Source organism: Ailuropoda melanoleuca, chromosome 7, assembly GCF_002007445.2.
Source record: "Ailuropoda melanoleuca isolate Jingjing chromosome 7, ASM200744v2, whole genome shotgun sequence".
Taxonomy (NCBI): Eukaryota; Metazoa; Chordata; class Mammalia; order Carnivora; family Ursidae; genus Ailuropoda; species Ailuropoda melanoleuca.
In genome coordinates this window covers 51433372-51456042 of record NC_048224.1, presented here as the reverse complement: position 1 = coordinate 51456042, position 22671 = coordinate 51433372, and the positions used below count along the sequence as shown (strand labels likewise).

At 37.4% G+C, this 22671-nt stretch overlaps 1 protein-coding gene across 4 annotated transcripts in view; it reads right to left on the bottom strand.

The window, feature by feature from the left end:
- PBX3 (PBX homeobox 3) overlaps positions 1 to 22671 on the bottom strand; it is a 209201-nt gene that overhangs the window by 33585 nt on the left and 152945 nt on the right. For all 4 annotated transcript variants that reach the window (XM_034664528.1, XM_019796489.2, XM_034664530.1 and 1 more), the window contains exons 3-4: positions 18855 to 19096; positions 7936 to 8126 (exon numbers count right to left, since the gene is read on the bottom strand). In XM_034664528.1, the coding sequence (XP_034520419.1) occupies positions 7936 to 8126; positions 18855 to 19096 (433 nt within the window). The remainder of the gene's footprint in view (positions 1 to 7935; positions 8127 to 18854; positions 19097 to 22671) is intronic.

Here is a 22671-nt window from a genome sequence, read left to right as displayed (position 1 = left end):
TTTTAAAAAAGATTTTATTCATTCATTAGACAAAGAGAGAGAGTGAGCGCAAGCACTTGCAGGCAGAGTAGCAGGCAGAGGGAGAGGGAGAAGCAGACTCCCCACTGAGCAGAGAGGCTTACACGGTGGGGATCTCCATCCCAGGACCTGGAATCATGACCTGAGCCAAAGGCAGATGCTCAACTGACTGAGCCACCCAGGCGCCCCAGGAAATGAAGTTATTTAAGGGGACAACTGCAATGGTCAAACTGAGAGATGATGGTAACCTGGCATAGGGTGAGAGTAACTGAAATAAAAAGATTCAAGATCTACCTGAAAGGTAAAAACCGTAGGACTTGGTGATGGACTGGATGGGGGCAGTGGGTGGAGGAGAAAGAGAAGGAAGATAAGGAAAAAATACATTAAGCATTTCTAGATTTTTCTGCTTAAGCAAGTCTCTGGACTAAGGCATAATTTGCTCACAAGGGAAAGAGCAGGGGAGGAAATTTTCTTTGTTTTTACTAGGAAGGGGGTGGCAGAGTCAGAAGACCAAGTATTTATTAACAATTTATTTCAAACAGCAAAAATGTTACTTATATTTGGGCTTTGTTATTATGATTTTAAAGAATTCCAGCCTGAAAATTAGCCTTTGTCAGACTTCACTTTAAATTAGATCCTCCAGTAATACTTCCCCAAATAATTTTCTTAATACTGTCTTCCAAATAATCTTAATGATCATCTCACTTGTGATATCCCATACTCAGGAAAGAGTCAGTAGGCAGTTGTAAAACGTGTAGACCCTATGAGATTCTTCTAGTTAAAATGATGTCACTAACATGGCAGGTTAAGTATGTGATCTATGTCTCAACATTAAGGGAGAGTCAGGGGAGAAAGAAATCTAGGTCTGATCAAAACATCTCAGGTTATGAGTCCTGAAATTTCCTAATTTCAATAATTTTTTGGAAGGTTAAACCGTCGGTTGTTTCCTGAAGGATGAAGAAGAGATTCAAGATCTACTTAGGGATTAAAATCAACAGGATGTAATGATGAATTAAATAGGGAAGGTGGTGAGGAAAAACAGGGAGGGAAGGAAAGGGAGAGAAAGACACCAAGAACAGCAGCCGGGATTTTTGCAGCAGTCATGCACTCCTCTGACGTGGGGCACTTTGGAGAGGCACCTGATGAGGACGTGTGCAGGTGAGTAGGGTGGAAAAGTCTAGAATAGGTACTGAAACTGTCAGATCTATAGATAAATTACCTGGCCCACAGATCATATTTGTTGAGACCACACAATAATGACCTACCCATGAAAATCTAAGTTTCTGGCTTCTTATGAAAACTTGGAAGATCAGTCACACGAGTCCCACATTCTCAGAAGCCAGCCATAGGCTAAAGCTAAGTGATGGCTGTGCCTCCAGATACGCATCCATCTGTTCTAATTCTCACTGTCCCTCATCCGGTCACTCCACTCAATTCTATTATATGTAAGCTTATGAATTTGGGACTCTTAAGTCTAAAAACTTGGAGTCCAGAGAGCCCTTTCTTGTTAGACGGGATGCTGCATAGTTCCTGAATGGTTAAATAAAACCAATCAGATCTTTAAAATAATAATATAAATAAATAAATAAATAAATAAATAAATAAATAAATAAAAAATGGAGTCCAGCAGCAAGACGGAGACTTGACACAAGGGCATTTCTCTGGGAAATGAGAGGAGGAATGAGCAGGAACATATGTGGGAAAGCAAAGCTAAGTTTAGCTCATTTATCGACTGTGCCTAGGAATGGTTTTAGTAAACACTAAAAATCTCAGAGAACAAATTTATGAGCAGAACAGAACACCTCAGCCCAGATAGTCTGGCTATGTCCAAACTACTAGGGCACTTCTACTTGAAGAGCGGAGGGACCTATGCAAAAGTGTTCTTAACTGTTTTGCACTGCTACAGGCTTCAGCTTGTCCAATTACCAGGAGAATGTGAGTGTGGCCACAGGAGAAGCCAGAGTGAGCAAGGAAATCATATATCTGAATGAGCGTGTTTGCCTAGAGCAGAAAAAGCCTGGCTGCTCAGGGTAGAGGGCTTGCTGAAAGGCACTACAGGAGGAGTTGAAACCGAAGCTCAGTGTTTGCATTCACTCGAAGGCTTAAAACAGAAGAACTTGGTGTTACACTTTATTTATTTCTTAGAAAAACATGCTGTAGAAAATGCCCATTAAGCATCTCCCTAAGTTTCTTTCCCGCAGGGTCAAGCACAGTCTAAATGGCTGTGCCTCAGGCCAGTGTGCAGTGGCGCCCCAGTCCCAGGGCTGCGTCCCATCAGCATCACAACATCACTAACAGCCATCTCTGTGGGAGAAGGGACTCTGCTCCAAGCTCTGCCACCTTCCCATTCTGCCTCTGCTCACTCTGACTTTTTAACATACTTCCTCTTCTTGGAAGAAAAATAAATCATTTAGGTGGATACATTATGAATGCAGTTATGTAATAAAAAAAAAAGCACACATGTTGACAAGAATGGGAAAGTATCAGCGGAAATAAGGATAGCAATTGTTAGGAAGGATTTCTTTCTGAAGGAGGTGCTTTTAAATATCTTTGTTACATAACATTTTTTATTAAAATACTCAAAGTTGAAAAGCAATTTTGAAATTTTTTCGTTTTTGTTTTCTGACACTACCTTAACACTCTGACTTGAGATATAAAAGTATGAAGTAGAAATACTCATTCATCTGCCTAGCCAATAAATTATCTTTTGCAGCTTACTGCATTTAAGCTTGCTGGAATCATGGGGAATATAAACATTCATGACTTGGCGGCTGCTTTTCAGTGACAATGTGGCTTACTGGGGAAGAGAAGAAATGTTCCTGAAAAGCTATAATAAAGGCAGTCTGAATGAAGTTTGGTCTAGAGAATTGTAAATGTACCATCAGTATTGAAGAGAAAGCAAGGACTAGTGCAGTGGAGTGATTCAAGTGGGCTTCCTAAAAAGGGAACATTTAGGCTGGGCCTGGAAAGATGAGCAAGGTCTCACTAAATCAACAAACACAAGCACTCGCTCCCTGCCAGGATCCATGCTGGACACCCTCACAGATGACAACTCATCAGTGGTGACCAAGTTGGGGAGAGGGTTGGGAGTTTACTGTGGAAGGCCAGCGATGGGGTTTGGGGGGTGGGTAGTGGTTCCAGTCAGAGGAAACAGGTAAGACCAAGAGGGATTTTATTTTGTATTAATCACAGGAGAGAACAATTCAATGATATAAACTGAGAGCACTAAAAATGTTTAAACTTTGATCTAATAATTCCATTTCTGAGAATTAATCCTTAGGAAATAATCCTAAAGATCAAAAAGTTTCAATGCATAAAGATTTTCACTGAAACACTAGTTTCCATAAACATCTGTTTAAAATAGAATCCTCGGGGCGCCTGGGTGGCACAGCGGTTAAGCGTCTGCCTTCGGCTCAGGGCGTGATCCCGGCGTTCTGGGATCGAGCCCCACATCAGGCTCCTGTGCTATGAGCCTGCTTCTTCCTCTCCCACTCCCCCTGCTTCTGTTCCCTCTCTCGCTGGCTGTCTCTATCTCTGTCAAGTAAATAAATAAAATCTTTAAAAAAAAAAATAGAATCCTCTTTTCACCATTCTCTTGCCCCTTACCTTGTTTTAGTTTCTTCACAGGACTTATCATCCNTTAGGAAATAATCCTAAAGATCAAAAAGTTTCAATGCATAAAGATTTTCACTGAAACACTAGTTTCCATAAACATCTGATTAAAATAGAATCCTCTTTTCACCATTCTCTTGCCCCTTACCTTGTTTTAGTTTCTTCACAGGACTTATCATCCTATCACATGTCATCACATAACTGAATAGAACACTGCAGCACACAGGCATACCTTGTTCTACTGTGCTTGGCAGATACTACAATTCTGACAAATTGAAAGTCTGTGGCAGACCTGCACTGAACAAATCTATCAGAGCCATTTTATCAATAACGTTTGCTCACTTGGTGGCTCTGTGTCACGTTCTCTTAATTCTTGCAATATTTAAACATCTCTATTATTATTATATTTGTTATGGTGATCCGTGATCAGTGATGGTGTTACTATTGTGATTGTTCTGGGCTGTCAAGAGCTGTGTCCCTCTAAGATAGCAAACTTAACAAGTGTTGTGTGTGTTTGGACTGTTCCACCAACTGGCCTTCTCCCGTCTCTCTCCATCTCCTCAGGCCTCCCTATTCTCTGAGACACAACAATACTGGTATTGGGTCAATGAATAACCCTACAATGTTCTCTAAGTGTTCAAGTGAAAGGAAGAGCTGCACATGTCTCACTTGAAATTAAAGCTAGAAATGATTAAGCTTAGTGAGGAAGGCATGTCTTCACTAAGGTTGGTAAAACAGGCCAAAAACTAGGCCTCTTGAGTCAAATGGTCAACCAAGTTGTGAATGCAAAGGAAACGTTCTTGAAGGAAATTGAAAATGCTATTCAAATGAACACATGAATGATAAGAAAGTGAAAACAACCCTATTGCTGATGGAAAAAGTTTTAGTGGTCTGAATTAGAAGATCAAACAGGCCAGAACATATTCTCTTAAGCCAAAGCCTAATCTAGAGCAAGGCCCTAACACTTTTCAATTTTATGAAGGCTAAGAGAGGTGAGGAAGCTGCAGAAGAGAAGTCTGAAGATAGTAGGGGTTGGTTCATGAGGTTTAAGGATTAATGTAGGTGACTACACGAGACAACAGATTTTCAGTGTAGACAAAACAACCTTATATTGGAAGAAGATGCCATCTAGGACTTTCATAGCTAGAGAGGAGAAGTCAATGCCTGGCTTCAAAGCTTCGAAGAACAGGCTGGCTCTCTGGTTAGGAGCTAATACAGCTCGTGACTTTAAGCTGAGGCCAATGCTCACTGACCGTTCCAAAAACCCTAGGGCCCTTAAGACTTACATGTTCAATCTACTCTGCCTGTGCCCTATAATGGAACAACAAAGCCTGGATGACAGCACATCTGTTTACAACATGGTTTACTGAATATCTTAAAGCTCACTGTTAAGACCTACTGCTCAGAAAAAAAAGATTGCTTTCAAAATATTACTGCTCATTGACAATGCTCCTGGTTACCCAAGAGCAATGATGGAGAGGGACAATGAGATTATGTTTTCATGCCTGCTAACACAACATCCACTCTGCAGCCCATGGATCAAGAAGCAGTTTTGACTTTCAAGTCTTATTATTTAAGAAATACATTTTGTAAAGATATGGCTGCCAGAGATGGTGATTCCTCTGCTGGATCTGGGCAAAGTAAACTGAAAACTTTCTGGAAAGGATTCTCCATTCTGAGGCCATTATCAACATTCATGATTCATGGGAAAAGATCAAAATACCAACATCAGCAGGAGTTTGAGGGAAGTTGACTCCAAACCTCATAATGACTTTTTAGTGGAGGAAGTCACTGCAGATGTGGGGGGAATAGCAAGGGGTCTAGGATTAGAAGTGGAGCCTGAAGCGGACTGAACTGCTACAATCTCATGATCAAACTTGAACAGATGAGGAGTTGCTCCTTTGGATGAGCAAAGAAAGTGATTTCTTGAGATGGAATCTACTCCTGGTGAAGATGCTGTGAAGATGGCTGAAATGACAACAAAGGATTTAGGATATTACATCAACTGAGTTGATAAAGCAGCAGCAGGGCTTGAGAAGACTGACTCCAACTTGGAAAGAAGCTCTATTGTGAGTAAAATGCTACCAAAAGGCATCACGTGCTACAGAGAAATCGTCTGTGAAGAATCAGTCATGCAGCAAACTTCACTGCTGTCTTAAGAAATTGTTCCAGCCACCCCAGCCTTCAGCAACCACCACCCTGATCACTCAGCAGCATCAACACCGAGGCAAGACCCTCCACCAGCAACAAGATTATAACTTGCTGGAAGCTCAGATGACGGTTAGCATTTTTTAGCAATAAAGTATTTTTTAATTAAGGCATGTACATTTTCTTTTAGACAAAATGCTACTGCATACCTAACAGACTACAGTACAGTGTAAACATACTTTTATATGCACTGGGAAGCCAAAAAAATTCATTTGATTCACTTTATTGTGATACTTGCTTTACTGTGGTGGTCTAGAACAAACCTGCAATATTGCTGAGGCATGCCTGCATTTGTTTACTTGTTGAGTGTCTATTTCCCCAAGTAGAATGTAAGCTCAACTGGGGCAAACATGTTAACCTATCTTGTTTACTTTTATAATCTTCAGGATAAGTAAATACTTGCGAAAGGAAAGAGGAAAGGAAGGAAGGAAAGAAGAGAGAAACTATCATGGAAATTAATAGAAACAACTTAAATGCTCAAAAATGAAGGAATAGCTAAGGTAAATTATTTATCATATATCCATTTGGTAGACTTCAACCATTAAAATATTTAAAATTGGAGCTTATACTATATAAAAATGTTTATTTACTCATGGTAAATTTTTTTAAAAAGCAAACCAAATCATGCACATTGTACCAGCACAAGAACATTTTTGTAAATCCCCCAAACCAGAAGGAAATATCCTAAACCATTTACAGTGATTTTTTTCTTTGAGTAGCAAAAATATGGTTGTCTTTTATCCTGCATCTTTCTATTCTATAGATTTTCCAATTTTCCATAGTGAGCTTGGGATTTTTTAAATAGGAAAAAAATAGAATAAAACTTCAAAGAATCTTAGCAACAAAAAAAAATAATTCAGGCAGAAAACAGGTCATATAAGGCCTTAAATGCTAAGTTAAGTAGTGTGTATGTGAGTTATCCGGCACTGCAAAGCTACCGTGGTTTTTAAGAAAAGCAATCAGGGCATCATAGGGATGCTTCAGAACCAGAGAAGGGGTGTGGAAGAGGGGCGAGAAAGGGACTGAGGCTGGAGACAGGGAGACACAGGAGGGAACTGTGCTAGTCAGGTACAAAAGGATGGACTGAGTAGTGTGAGGGTGAAAAGAGCTAATTTGGGCAATGCTGAAAACCAAGCACTGGTGAGTTTTGGTGACTAATTCAGTATGGAAGAAGAAAGAACCAAGAAAAGCCCTTAACTAGGAGAATGGTAGTATAGTTAAGTGGCATATGTTTCTCTGTTTGGCTCTAAGGAAGACCTCTAAGGAAGAACACTGTCCCACACATCTTGTTTTCCAGTTGAGAGGCTAACTTAGTTATTTTCTTCAATATTGTAAAATTTGGATGATGACTGCCACCTCTGTCAGATTGCAAGGGAGAGAGAGCAACACAAAACAGAAACCCCTTTCCAAAGCTGAAGACCGATCACATGCTCTAGCAGTGCCCAAGAGGCATCCCTGCAGAGGCAGCTCGGAGGACGACAATTCTGCTACGTCATCTAGTAGGTGCAACACACCATATACAATTGATTAACTCCTGCAAAACTTGGTGAAAATTTCAGATAAAAGGGAAATCTTCATCCTTACAGAAGAAACTGATAGGCTTTCTTCCTTGACTTGGAAAAACAGTATTTGTGGTTTTTGTGGTCATTGCTATTAACTACAACACCACTTCCTTCTTGGGAGTACCAGTGTTTCCAAGTATTGTCTTATAATAGGCACAGGTAATGTAACATCCAAAAATTCTTAGAAAGCAAACCTTTGTTAAAACAGAGTTACATACTGAAAATTATCCTTAAAAATATTCTTTAGCATCAGAATTAAAGGCTACATCTTCCTAAGTCATTAGTACCAGCAGTAATCCTATCTGCTTTCTGAGTCACCAAATTGGTAGCTAATAGTAGGACCACTCCCAGACAAGAGGAGGCTTCACAGTGCAGGCACCACGAGGTGAATTACCTATCCATTGTAGAGAAGAGCTCTTATAGCCAAATCAAAGAAGAATTGAAGACCAACGGGCCAGTTTTACAGAAAGTAATATACAAGGAGTGAAAGGGGAAAAGAAAAACAGCCACACAACAGATTTGTGGCCTCACATACCTGGCATCAAGGAACCTTGATCTTAAAATCATAACTGCTTCACAAGTGCTTTGTTTGAGCTGCATCTGAATGGAACTAAATTTTCGATGGATGATGCCCACCATTCTTTCAATCTCTTTTGGGGAAATGGGACGTGTTCTACTCTGCTCTCGGAGAAGGTTCATCACATGTGTAGTGAATTCATTACATGCCTGTAAAGGGGGGAAAAAAAGTCACTCCTTAGCAATCTGGTATTTGTATTATCACAGCCAAATATCACCATCTAAATTTCCACTTCATTTGCAATTGCCAGTGGTATTATACAGTGGGTAGGGGAAAATGAAAACTAAGACACTTGTCAAGTGGCAGTGGTAGTTAGATGGGGCAGTGAGAATTCTGAAACTATGAATGGCCCAACATGCAAAGGAGGCATAGCACTCAACTGTCCTCCCACCCACCCTTTTCCCAGTTCCAAAATGAGGTTTTCCCATTGGAGGATACGCTCTACCAACTCCTATGTATGAATATGAATATACGTGTATTGTCAATACTAAGCACCTCCAATTTTCCTCTGGGTTTTTACATTTATTCAGCAAATGTTTACTGAAGGGCTATGGAGTGCAAACTCTTCCTAATGCTATTAAGGTATAGAGAAATGAGCAAGATGTGGACTTGGTCTTTAGGAGGATAAAATATATATAAGAAAATAATTCTCAAACAAGCAGTCTGTGCAAAGTGTCACAGGAAAGGCATGAATAAGTATTTCCTAAGTTCCAAGGAGGGAGTGTTCTTATCTGGAGGCAGCGATCACATCAGGCTTCATGTGGGCTTTAAAGAATGGGTAGGATTTTTGAAAGGTGAATAAAGGTAGAAATTAGGAAGAATGCTAGGCACAAGAAAAGCCCTGGAAATAGTGATATGCAGCAAGTTCAGAGGATGAGAGAATATGTAGAAAAGAAGAGGGGTTCAGGTGCACGGAAGGACATAAAGGGCCTTGGATGCCAAGCATGCCAATGTCCTAGAATAATTTGGCTGTGGTGTGGGCCCTATCAGCAGATATGAGCCATCCGTGGAAGACGGGTAATGCAGCTCAACTCTTCAGGGGAGGTGCAGCAGGAAAATAAGGATCAGATGGTCTCAAACTTTGAAGTTAACAACCCTCAACCCCTCTTTCAGTTCACCTATATTGGTTTAGATCAATAAAACCAAGTAATGGGGCCTACACCGAAATCTACTACTGCTTTGGTAAATAAAGCATCAGTCTATACCCTTGAATAAAAAGAACATCTTCTGGCATTTTCATTAAAAAGGCAAGACAGAGAGATTCTGTATCTCACTGCACAGATGCCCCTGGTAGGGCGAGCAGACAGAACAATCATTGATCACGGCAAGACATAGTTTGAAGCTGTAATAATGTCCACTTCCCTACAGATATCCTGAACATTGCTCACATATAGTACATGATGGTTTTTCTAACTGCTCATTAGAGAACTAACCTTTCAAGTAAGTACACTGGGTGTTTCAGTTACTCTAAGCTTTAATGGAGCTTTTCTATAAATATTTCTAAGGTGAGGTAAAATGAGTCTTGCTTATCAGTTAAAGGGTACTTTTTTTCCCCCCTGCAGGTTTCAAGTCTTAAGCAATTTAAGTGAGTAGTGACCCCAATGTTACACTTACAGGATTCTTCAGAGTGCAGAATTGTGCAGTATAGACAGACAGTAAGCATCCAGTGAACATCCACTGACTGGTCAGTGGTATTATAATTTGAGAGTAATGTTGATTAATATCTGTAAGTACATTATCCCTACACCATCTGTGAAGAATTGTTCACTTGCAGTCTGTGGATAAGATTAGAATGTCTGTGACTCCCTGAAATCTTATCCAAGTTGTGTGCAAATGTATTACACCTGAAGGGACAATCTGTGGAGTTCTGTTTTCTTTTCAGATTCTTAGCCAGTTTACAACAAAAAAAGGCTAAGAATTCTTGTCCTAGGTTATGACACAGTAAAATGTTAAAGAACTGTGTAGTTCTCAAACCAGAAGTTCTTTCTATCTTTAAGGAAACCAAAATGAAAATAAACTTAAGATTGGCCCCCATTATATAACTTCCACGACCTTATGCCAAACTGAAAACAAGTGGTCACTGACCCTGCCAAGAAATATACGTATATTTTTTTCTTGCATTTTCTCTAAAGAGATGTTCACATAACTTCAAAATTATATAATTTGACCAACTCTCACCCTCTGTTTTCTCATCAATAAAATGAAGAAAATTAGACAAGTACCATGTCCCCACACTGGGCTCAGAAAGTATGTGCTTCTATAGCTAGTTTCAGAGAATGTTTATACAGGGTTAAAAAATACAGTATGTTTGGAAAATGCTGAGTTAACCAAAATTTTTTAAGATTTTTGTTTGTTTTTGCAAGACTCCTCGACACTAATATGGCAAATATGCAGAATAAAACTTTAAGGGGGAATGGGATAGCCAACTTCTCCCAAATACATTTTTGGATAGATTTTTTGGATACAAAAATCTTTTTTCTCTGAAGAGTCGTGCTGTCCAAAAGAAATACATTGCAAGCCACTTATGGAAAAACAAAAACAAAAACAGAAAAACTCCAGTAGCCACATTAAAAAAATAAAAAGAATCAGGTGAAATTAATTTTAAAAATACATTTTATTTAACCCACTATATGAAAACTATTAACATTTCAACACATAATATTTTTAAAACACGGTTAGTGAAGTATGTTACATATTTTCTGGGGCACACTCTCTATTCCAGTATGTATTTTTACATTGACAGCACATCTCAGTTCAAACTAGCTAGATTGCAAGGGCTCCACAACTACCCATAGCTAGTGGCAACCAGACTGGACAGCACAGGTCTGTGACATCTTGGGGACCAATGTGCTAAGAAAAACTCTTTGGGAAACTGCATACTGAATAATCCTTGATGTTTCTTTAATTCTTCCCCACCAAGCGTTCACACATACACACACACACACACACACACACACACACACACACACAGACAAGTTTCATTTACGAATGTCCTTGGTGAAGCAAGAGAAATTATTCATTTTATTACATCTCAAACCTTCACTACGTCTGTAATATTCTGTGCGACAAAATGGGAAACAAACAAAAAGCACTTTTACTGCATATCAACGGATAGTTATCTCGAGAAAAAGCACTTGTGTGATTAAGTTGTGAACTAAAGCTGCTTTTTTCATGGAACACCATTTTTTAAAAAAGCAAAACCAACAAATTATAATTACTCAGACTTGTGCATTTGGCAGATGTCCTCTTAAAAACGAAGCGTGCCTGTCATGTCAAGTAAAAGAGCTGACAGTAAGTAGTGTGTATCATAACAAGTTTTCAAGTGAACTTGAGAATTTTGGAAAACTTGCATCCACCGTTGTGAGCTTCACAGTTTCCCAGACTTTCTGATTAGCTTGGTGTTGATACTAATAACTATATTTTGGTGTTATAAAATGAAATGTGTCACCATTGGAAGATGTACAGCACTCAGTGAACCAGTATCTTCCAAGTGATCGATGCATGATATTACGAAAACATGCATAGGTAGAAGATCCATTTGAATTGCATATTAGACCAATGGATTTTAAAGAAACAGAGTACAAAGAGTTAATTGGTATGGTTTCAAACTCCGCATTGTAACTAACCTTTAAGAAATTACAACTTGTCAAGTTTTGGTGTAATATCAAAGAAGAAAGTCCACGGCTATCTGCAAAGGCTATTACCATACACTCCTGCCTTTTCCAATGCCATATTTGTGTGAGGTCAAATCCAGATGCTCTTTGCACACTTGAACCACATTACAGCAGACTGACCGCAGAAGCACATGTAAGGTCCAGGTGACTTCTACTGAGCCCAACATTAAAGAGTTTGGCAAGAATATAAAAACAACGTGATTATTCTCAATAGATGCTGAGGTTTGGGGGGAAAATACAGATTTTTAAAAAAATGTTTTTAGGTTAACATATAATGATTTATTGTTATTTTAATGTTAATTAATATATACTGTTAATTTTTCTCAGTTTTAATTTCTCTTATAATAAATGTTGACAGATATAATCCACCAAATAAAAGCTCTTAGGAGTCTCTAATAACTTTTAAGAGTCTCTAATAACTTTTAAGAGTCAAGGTTTTGAGACCAAAAAGTTTTGAGAACCACTGTACTGGACTATGGAAGCATTTTTAATTTGCACATATAATGTTGCAAATTCCTAAAAACCTAGCTCGCACATTATGGTAACATATATCTTTGACAGGGTGTATGTTTTGATAAATAATCCAAAACCCCTGTGTGAATGATACCTGAGATGTTAGGTCTCTTAAGTTTTTCACTGGTTGCATTTTAATCTCTCCAGAAAGAATGTTTGCCTATGGTTTCTAGGAAGCATGTAGAAAAAAAAGGGTTAAAAGCAAAAAGTTTCTGCATCTAAAAACTCATAATTTCCTAAAACATTTGCTGAATGTCTCACAACTTATTAAGTGAACTCATCTATGAATGCAAATGCTGATTAGCAATTTGGCAATAGCCCAACATTCACAGAATTCACATAGCTTTTCTTTAAACCAGTAGTTCATACATGATTAATTAGAACATCTCATTTATGTAGTGTGCACTTTAGCTCATTACTCTAAGTAAAATTCGTTAAGTATTTACATTTAGATAATTAAAATCTGGGTACACCCTTAAGAAAGATGCATACACTTTAGGCAAAGTGATTTTTTTCCTTTATACCACTGAAAGTAAATTACAGCCTCATTTACAGCATCATCTGTACCAGTTTCACAGCACAGCACAGTACTGCCTCATCCTCTAGTCCTTAAAAGGTATACATTTTTTAAACATATAAATGCAGTGAGAATGATCAAATGATTGCAGAGTTGTTCTGAAGGGCCACCCAACCACATATTAGCATCGATGCCATTTATAATGTGGGATGTTCGCTTCAAACATTTATCACAGCTTCTGTCATATCTATAAGACTATCCTATTAAAATAGACATTGGAGAAATTTTTCATTGCCTTATTATTTTTCCAAGTGCAATTATCAGTTAAAATTTTTCTGGTCAATGTCCACAATACAAATGTAGAAACACCTTGCTTAATTGGAATACTCAGGAAATAAGAGTTTTGATTCCTTGAATTTTCTGATTTAAGGTAATGGCAGAAACCTCTTTTTCAGTTAATCCAGTTGTTGAAAGCTATCTAGGATGTGCATTTTTGTTTGTGTTTTAAAACACACATAGCAGTAACATAGTTAAATGAACATAAAGTATGAAAAGCTTCATCTGAAAAAATACTTTCAATCAGCTCTTATTATGAGAATTTCTCCTTGCCATTTGCTCCTTTCTCCTTAATAATCCAAAACCAAATGAAGATCTGAAATATTTGATTTATGATAATGATTTTAATGATATTTGTTGGCTAGTAAAACTGTCTCCTCTATCTCCACACATATTTCATTTACACTCAAAATTAAAGTTTTCAGGTTTGTTAAACTTTCAGGTTTGTTTAACTTTATTAAAGTTTCATTTGTTTTGTGGTCGTGCTTTTTTTCCATTGTGAACTCAAGATACAATCCCTTTCTTGCCTGTAAATTCACATCATTGAATGTAAACATATAAAATCAGACAGTGAGCAAGCACTAATTTTAAAGGAAGCTTTAAAATGGGTCAGTGATCAGACCTAAAAACTGAATTGGTCTTTTGTAACCATCTAGAGAAGCTAACTGCAGTCAACCGATCATGATACCCCCATTCTAAAATCTACTTTTCAAAGAAAGAATAAATCTGTATTAAAAGTTATTGCCCCTCAAATTTGCATGCATCCATTTTCTAGATGTCTTTATAACCTTGCAAGTAACCCTAGTCCAATATCATAGATTTTGTATTTATGGAATGCTTACTAAATCAACAAATTCTTCTTGTTCTAGGATAAAAGTCAAGATTTAAAGATTTTTTTCTAAGCCAAGTAGCATGAGACCAATATGAGTAAGGAACAGCCACAAAGATGAAATACCTACTGTATCTCAACACATCTTACCTAATTACATGATTTAGGGGCCTATCTCATGAGGATTTTGTAAGGAGTATATTACATATGTTAAGTTCTTTGCACAGTCTAGGACATAATTAATACTTAATAAGTGGCAGTTATTGACAATGAAAATGGCAATTACATGAAATTCGTATTTTGTATATGTTAGCTATTCTGCAAGCAGTCCCTACTCTGATTAATTAATACAGTCAATATATTCAGGCCTTTCCACTGCCTGAATAGTACAGATGGAAGCTGAAAACAAAAGAATATTCAAATATAAAACAATTCATTTTATTAATCAAGTTTGTGGTCAAAGATACATTTGGTATGTAGAACTAATAAAGTAGAAACTTGGAGGAAAAAAAGGGAACACTCAAACACTCTTTCCAGCCAAGGAAAAGACCCAGCGTGAAAGCTGACAAGAAGTAAAACTCTTCCCTTGGAGCAGTGAATGACAAAGCCTAGCTTGGGAAAATGAAATACAAAGTTTCCATCAGATAGGATGCTTTTGTCTTTCTTGCTTAACTCTTAAGAACAAGTAGCAAAAATGGGATTAGGAGTTTTTGGGCTACTCAGCATTTTTTAACCTGATAAAAATAAAACTCCTTTACAAGCAAAGGAGATTTTGCCAGCAAATCTAAGCACGTAAATGTTGAGATCCTCAAAAAGCACAAGGACAGGCCTTTACAATGGTTTAGGTTCCACATTCATTCTCCATTCCCCCAACAATTTAATTCCCTGTGGTCTGAAAGTCCTCTAGTAGTTGAACGGTACCTTACTGGCCTTGGGTATGTTCAGTGTGCATGCTTGGCTCCAATGCTTCACCTGATTTGAGGTGAATTCAAAAGACATCCGTGAACTCAGAAAGCAAGTTCCCAGATGCTTGGGGAGGGTTGGGACCCTTACAACACTTTTGCCTTCAGCAAAAATGTATTTCAATATAATTATAGTAGATAGCTTTCAATATGTCATCTCTATTATAGCAGCTGTAAATTATGGAGTGAATTGCCTGTGTACAAGCATTTCTTCTGGTACAAGCAAAGTGGGAGAGCTGCACAAGCGTGATATATCTTTTTCTTTTTAACTGAGAACAAATGTCTAAGTCAAATTTCATTTGCAAAAACCAATGTGTCCACTTCCCTTTGGTAGAGAGGTGGAGGAAGCCAGAAGGCCTTCAATTTTTAAAAACAGGCTTCCCAGGACCCCTGGCTCAAGTTCATTAGGAATTCACTTATTCTAATAGTTGGGCCTTTAATCTTAAGAGCATATTTGAAAGGTATAGTAAAAGCATTTTTCAAAACCTGTAGCTAATCAACAAAAAGACAAAGAAACAACCAGGTGTTTTTTTGTTTTTCGTTTTTTTTCCCTAGCTAAAGAAGGAAGCAATGCACCCCAAACAAAGTATTATAAGACAGTTGCTGCAAACTTCAGAAAATTATATAATCCTGTTGGGTGTCAGGATCAACAAAAGAAAAGTGAAATAGTTTTGATTTGTTTTGGGTGGTAGTAATATTCAAGAACCTCATTCTACTATATATTCTATGCCTAATATTTCAAAAGTGTTTATAAGTGAATTTAGATAGTTATCACCAAAAATCATTATATCTGAGCTATGTAATGAAGACATAAGATCAAAGGACATTTTCTGGAGGAAAAAAAGGACAGGATTTTAAAGACAGCACCATTCCTAAAACACACATATAAAACTGAGCCTTGCAGCTTGGATTTAATTTTGCTCAAATTGTAGCTCTAGTCTACTTAGCTTTGTAAATATGCCTGTGTTTATAAGGTACTTTAATTTACTGCAGTGGTAGTGTTTGTTAATTTTATGGCTATCTAAATCTAAACAGGCTTCAGATACATTTTCATTACAGCTTCATTGCAAAACACAGTAGAGTGAATAGCTCTAAGATTCCAATGTAGTTTTTATTTCTTTCAGTAAAAGACTCAACACAATTTTCTGATGAAGCCACTGCCTTAACATGTATGTTCTTCCTATTAGTAATAAGCTTCTGTCACTCAGAATACCCATGTTCACTTTTAGGAGGAAAAGTATAATTTCTGGAAAGTCATTAAAATAGTTGTTTTTTCTGTCTCTACTCTGATCCCATTTTAAATGCATGTCAACATGAGCAAATAAGAGAAAGCCAGAATGTACTGAATTATTTTCCAATTCTGTATAAGTAGCAGCACAATTCAGTGGAAAAGGAAGGCATACTGTCAGAAACTGACTTCAATACCTGATTCTGACACTAACCAGATGTGTGACACTGGACAAATCATTCAACCTGAGTCTCATTTTCTTATCTATAAAATGGAAATTATAACGCCACCGATCTAGGAAACGCCACCCTTTCGTCTCACTTAGTTCTGCTTAGCCCTCCTAGTAGCTCCAAAGCATATCCCTGGAAGGTCTAGCCCAGACAGAGCCCACAACTTGTATCCCAAAGACTTGTAAAAAGCAACTAGCTTATGTCAAAACTCACTAATCTAATAACTTAGGAACTACAGACAGAAGAGCTACAAAGCCAGCCCCAAAGAGAACTCAAGCGAATTAAATGACGCTCTGTTGTTTCTAAAACAATTTAGAACCTACAGAAGAAAATTTGTAAACTTAAATTCTGTTAATCAGCCAACCAGTCATCACATTCCATCTGTTTATTTGTCCATAAAACTACAGTGATTTCATATGTCTGTACTTTTCCTTCAGAAAGTGTCAAAAATGAGCAAGGCAATATATATTTAAGTGGTTTTTATTAGGTTACTGAATATATTGAGAAATAAGATTCATTATTATGCTTTAAAACTCATTATTTCCCAATATATTGAATCCAAAAAAATCTAAAAATACATACTATAGATTAACTTTTGAAGAACCCGTGTGTATTCTTAAAGCAAAACGAAACAAAACAAAACCCCTGGTGACACTGACTGATGACAGCCTCACCTGATTTCCAACAGGGCAAGAAAGAGAAAAAAAGGAAGCTGGTATGAAGAGACATGGCAGGAGACAGTAAGGGAACCACATTAATTCTTCATCCAAACAGTCGGGCCGCTTGGCCCCTAATACTATAGATCTTTCCGTGCAACGTGAACGGTGGTATTTATTTAGTAAGTATGTATAGATGTATTTAACATAAAGTTATGCGATTAAGATTATACTACAAATTGGAACCATTTTCTTCTGTTTATGCTCAGGGCAACTTTTTCAACCATGACTTCTTTTGTTTACTCTCAATTACTCACACGTCAAATCAGAAAGCTCCATTTTTTGCATGTACATACATAAGATAATTTTTCCAAAATGCTTATTTGCACTTCTGCCACTAAAAATGATCCCTACACATGAGGCTAGAGATACAGTTTGAGACCCCAGAAAGTACTATGCAGAAAAAAAAAAAGACAATATATTATAATATTAATTTATATTGAATTTTAACATCAAGCTACATAAACTTTCTACCCTCCCTCAAAACACACTCACCTCTGGAACAGAATCCAACATTTGCTTAATACCACCATATCCAGAATATTTGAGAAGGCAATGAAAAAAATAACATATACAACTGAAACTATGCAGGGAACTCGGAAGAAAAACCAGTAAAAAAACTGACCAGGACACCCACATCACATTAAAGTATTTGGACTTCATGAAGTGTCTGACTGAGCAGTGAAGTATTTGTGGGTGAAATGGTATGATGCTTAAAATACTTCACCAAAACCAAAACAAGGTATGTGTGTGATAGGCAAAATAAGACCAGCAAAATACTGGCATTCTGTATCTGGGTGATGGGTGTCTAGGCAGTGCCTTATTTTAGGTTGAGCTCTATAAAACTGCCAGTACACAACTGTTTTTGACCTGAAAACTTAGCAATTTCACAGGATTCAACATAATAATATTCTCTTTATTTGGGAGTACATTTAAATATTTCCATAATAATGTTTTTTAAAATTACCTGCTAGTGAAAAATTCTTCAAACTAAATAGGTTTTTAGGTTGAAACTAACAGTTAAAATAGGTTTAAAATGAACTACCAAGATTCTACCTAATTTCATCGAATCTAAGACTTATTTTTTCACACCTTCTAACATCTCTGTGAAGTATGGAAGCATTTGACAGTCAACGGCATGTTATAGCTCAGCTGGGTAGTGTTAACTTTTTTCTTGGTGGTACCTAAACAATGACCCAGCTTAAAATCAAAGATCCCTTAGATTCAATGAAGTATGGTTCACATAATTGCTGAGGATAGCATTTTTAATCCACACCCTCCAGCTACTCAGGAATTTAGCACATGATGCCCAGTATTCCATGTCCCAAGGTACCTCTAATTACCCTGGGGGTCTCCTCTTCAGAGAGAAAGGCCAGAACCTGCTTACTTTGTGATGGTAGCTCCCTCCCCTATAGTCTGGCACAATCCATAAGAATTAATTCCTGGGAGGATTCTGGAGCTCACAGCATAAGAGGAAGAGCTCCCTGTGCAGTACTTCCCTTTCAAAGTTGTTAAAACTCATGAACAAGGCCAGTGCGTAAATGTTAATTATCCAGAGCTTTGAAGGGCACCAAGCAGTGAGGTTAGAGGGGAAGGACGGTGGCAGGTGTGGTAGTAAGGGCACATGAATGTGAGAAATGAATAAAACTAAAAACAAGTAGATGGGACAAAATAGGTTTCGCTTCACCTCTGAAATCTCAAAGGGACTTCATTTCATGAATCCAACAATTCACTTGGGTTTTTGCATTGACCTTATTTATTTCACTCTTTGTGTTAACACCTACCCCTCACGGCCCTCAGAATTGGTTAGCGCAGTCTAATAGAAGAGCAATAGAGGGTTTGTGCAGGACTATGAGAGTGGCGGCTGCTGACCTGTTCATACTTCTCCAGTTCTGTGTGATAGATTTGTCTGATCTGGGTCAATTTGGCTCTGTAATCTGAGTGTTCAATAGAGTTATCTGAAGAACCTCCAGAGGCTGCCGCGGCTGCAGCTGCTGCCGCCGATCCCCCACCTTTCTCAGGACCTGAAACCCCTTCTGCCAAAAGCATATTGTCCAGTCTCATTAGCTGGGGATCGGGAGGGTCCTCCTCCTGGGCTCCTCTGATGCTGAGACCTTCAAGGAAAGAGAGAGACAGAGAGAGAAGAAGCGAGAAATAGGACAAATAGTGTGAGTATTTTTGTTTATTTGAGAAAATGATCAAACAACATTAGTGTACTACAATTCATGCTGAGAACTTCTTTTTTCACATTTATCAACAAGCATAAGTATGAAAATACTTTTCGAGAGAATATTCACATGCATCCCAGAATTTCTATTATTACCTCCTCTCAATTTATCCTGGGTTGGGTCCCTGGGAAAAGGTAACCCTGGCTTCTCAGAATACGCTATGTAACATCAATCTTCCCATATTTCGAGGATTTAAGCACAAAATGGGAAAGGGATAAAAAATTTGGGGTTTTGAGAAAGGAAAAAAAATAATTCCAAGGATATAAAACAAATGCATCTAAGAGTAGTTAGTCTGTCTATCTGTATGGTTGGAAGAACAGAATTTAAAATCCCATGGGAATAATTCATTCACAAACTATATCCAAAAATTAGAAAATAAACAGGATTAGATGGGAGTTTCCATTGTGCAATTTTAGGGGGAGAAGAGAAATTCCTACATCATGAGGTAATTAGCTATGCTTTAAATATATATATTAGTGAATGAATTTGTTAAGCAATTGCCTGCAAACTGTGAAATCAGGAGCCTAAAGAGAGTATTAAAAATGTACCACTGGAATGGCAATACGGTGCTGGGCACAGTAGTCTCAATCTAATTTTGCTTTTAAATCAAGAACTTCCTAAGTGATGCCCAGTCAGCAACCTCATCTGAGAACTATAGATCACAGCTGACAATTCATAGGTTTAATCAGGTCACATAGGCTTTCTGCCAAGATGTTTTCAACAACACAGAAGACAAAGTTTTAAAATAATTATCATGGTATAAAAAGCACTGGAGTCATGACAGCTCAAAATCAGCATTTTCATTAATGTGTAACATAATCTAAAATATCCCAGCCCAATTAACCTCTGTAAATCTGTTTAAAAGCAGGTTCCCCACACTAGTTACAAGGCATCTTGGGGAAGGGGGAGGCGGGGAAGCTGGCATCTTGCATGTCTGCATTTGGATTCTGCCTTTCTCGTCTGTGCCTGTTGTTGTTTATCCACAGTGGTGCACACTCTGTGTCTAGTGTAACTTACATGACAGTAACATCTATAAGCTGCCAAGTACTCAACTGAGCACCAGCTCCATGATTTTATATGCTAACCTAAAACTACCATCAGTTCTTTTAAGAACAGATTTCATTCCTAGATGTCCTGAATTACACCCACAGCATGACAGAGCTCTTGGTTGTCTTAACTCAAATGCACAACTTAAATTTCCTCCCTCAAAACACTTTAAAGCTGTCACTTTCATTTAAAAATATACTTCAGAATAATTTCAACTGGGTAATAAAACTAACTCACAATAATTTAAAATTATATCTGTTGCCTGTTCAGAGGCAAATAAATAAGGTTTGAAAACTGTAATATACTAAGACAATAAATTCATTTAGGGAACCAGAAAGTTAGAGAACTCTCTTAAATAAGATAAAATCAGTATCTGTATCAACATTGCTGACAATTAAAAATAGAAAAACATGTATTTGCTATTTCTTTTGGATCTGGCAAATACTGGTTACGTTGGTATTTTAAATTTAACATCTTTAATTTTCTTCCCTTCTAATTCACTTTGTTAGAAGTTAAAATCTCATGGCCTCGACATGCTTGTAGTTGCACACACCAAGTCTTTTGTGCATCTGGCATGCAGTGAGGACTTACTGCACAGCCTCTTCTCTTGCACTCTGGGCTCGGCTTCATTTTATATTATTTGTTTGGGAGGTCCTTAAGTTTCTCCTTTTTCAACTAAATTTTTGTTCACACTTTTGTGTGTTCACAGTTTCTCTTTTGTATTTATACAGATACTGGTGGTTCTCCTGGAAATGCGGGTTTTTTAAAATCTACCTTCAAGATTCCTCCAGGTTTCCAGTTTTCCCCTTGTACTTATACATACTGATCTTTTCCCTATGGATATTTGGTGAGGTTCGTTAATAGTAGATTGGCATCCATAGTCAAAATTATTACACTTCCCTGCACAAGTGTGGCAGTGCAGTGACTTAATACACAAAGAAGCAGACTATAAGGGAGACAGAAGAAGGAAATTCATCATGAAGAAATGCAAAAAAAAAAAAAGGCACTTGTATACATTGCTAAATACGTATATAAACCAATACCACCACACCAACAGGAAGCAAACCTTAACGCCAATAGTAGTGGACACAAATAAAAATAAGTATGTACTTTTATCTGTTACAACTTCTTCCCCTTGTGATGAATAACATCTCTTCTAAAATCATAAGTAAATCAACACTTAAGGGTTTGCCTCAATATATATAGGGGGCAAATGTTGTAATGCAATCCTTCTGCATTTACTTTATAAATTATGTGCATCCAGTCAAATCAGAAAAATCATTTCCTGATAAAAAGTTCATACTCCCTTGGATGAAAAGTACTATAGCACTTTGTAATTACGCAACATTGAGAAGGCTGTTTATCAATACTGAAGTCATTTTCATATCTACACTTGGAAAAGTGAATCAAATTTCTTTCTCTACTAAGCAACATCATGATTATGGATTTTTAAACAGAAATATCTAGTTTCCAAAATTATTTTTAATTTAAATATTTCTAGTCATATTCTTACCTTACATTCAGATTGCTATTTTATTCCTTGCCCCACCTACCTATTCACTCACTATTACTTAGCTTACTAACCTGCCAAAGTCACACATGGCTCCCAATTACAAGACCTACTCCTCTGGGCACCTATAAACATTTTAATGAACCTAAATTTGCAAGGGCCAGAATGTATCTGCCTGTGTAGCTATCAAAAGAAATTGATATCTTCAGATTTAAACTTGGAAAAACAACAATTTAAAAATTGCTCATTCTTGTTTTTAATCCAAAATGTATAGTAGGACATTTACAGAGATTTATGAAGTTTTACATCTAGGCTCCTCGGTTGTAACAGCATTATAAAGTTAAAAAAACAACAACAACCCTATTTGCAATCTACTTATAACCACAACATTCATTTCAGTATCCCTAAGATTTAGACAAATCATACAAACACAGTAAAACATTGTTTAACAATGAACTTGGCTTTGTTATAAGCCCACAGTTTTTGCATATCTTTCAGCAAATCCTAATTAGCTGTCTTTCAACATGCTGTGCACCTGCCCCACAGATAATGGGAGAGAGCATCTGCATAGACGACTGCATTCGGAGGGCAATAAATAAATTACGGGTCAAAATTATTACAAAGCTTTCTCCGAATAAACGCATACCCTTCACAATACTAAGCTGCAGATGTGAAAAGTACCTAAAGCCCACTCAAATGGTATGATTACGGGGCTGTTTGAGTTTAATAATCTGACTGTAATTCAGGCATTTTCAACAGCTCATTAAGGGTTCATTAATATATAGGCAAGCTTTTGAATTATAAATAAGCAGATTAGAAATCTGCAGTGGCTGGATTGTACAGTAGTAGCCTCTCTAACAGAACAACTCTGTAATACAATGAAGGCTTGACCCATGAGAATGAG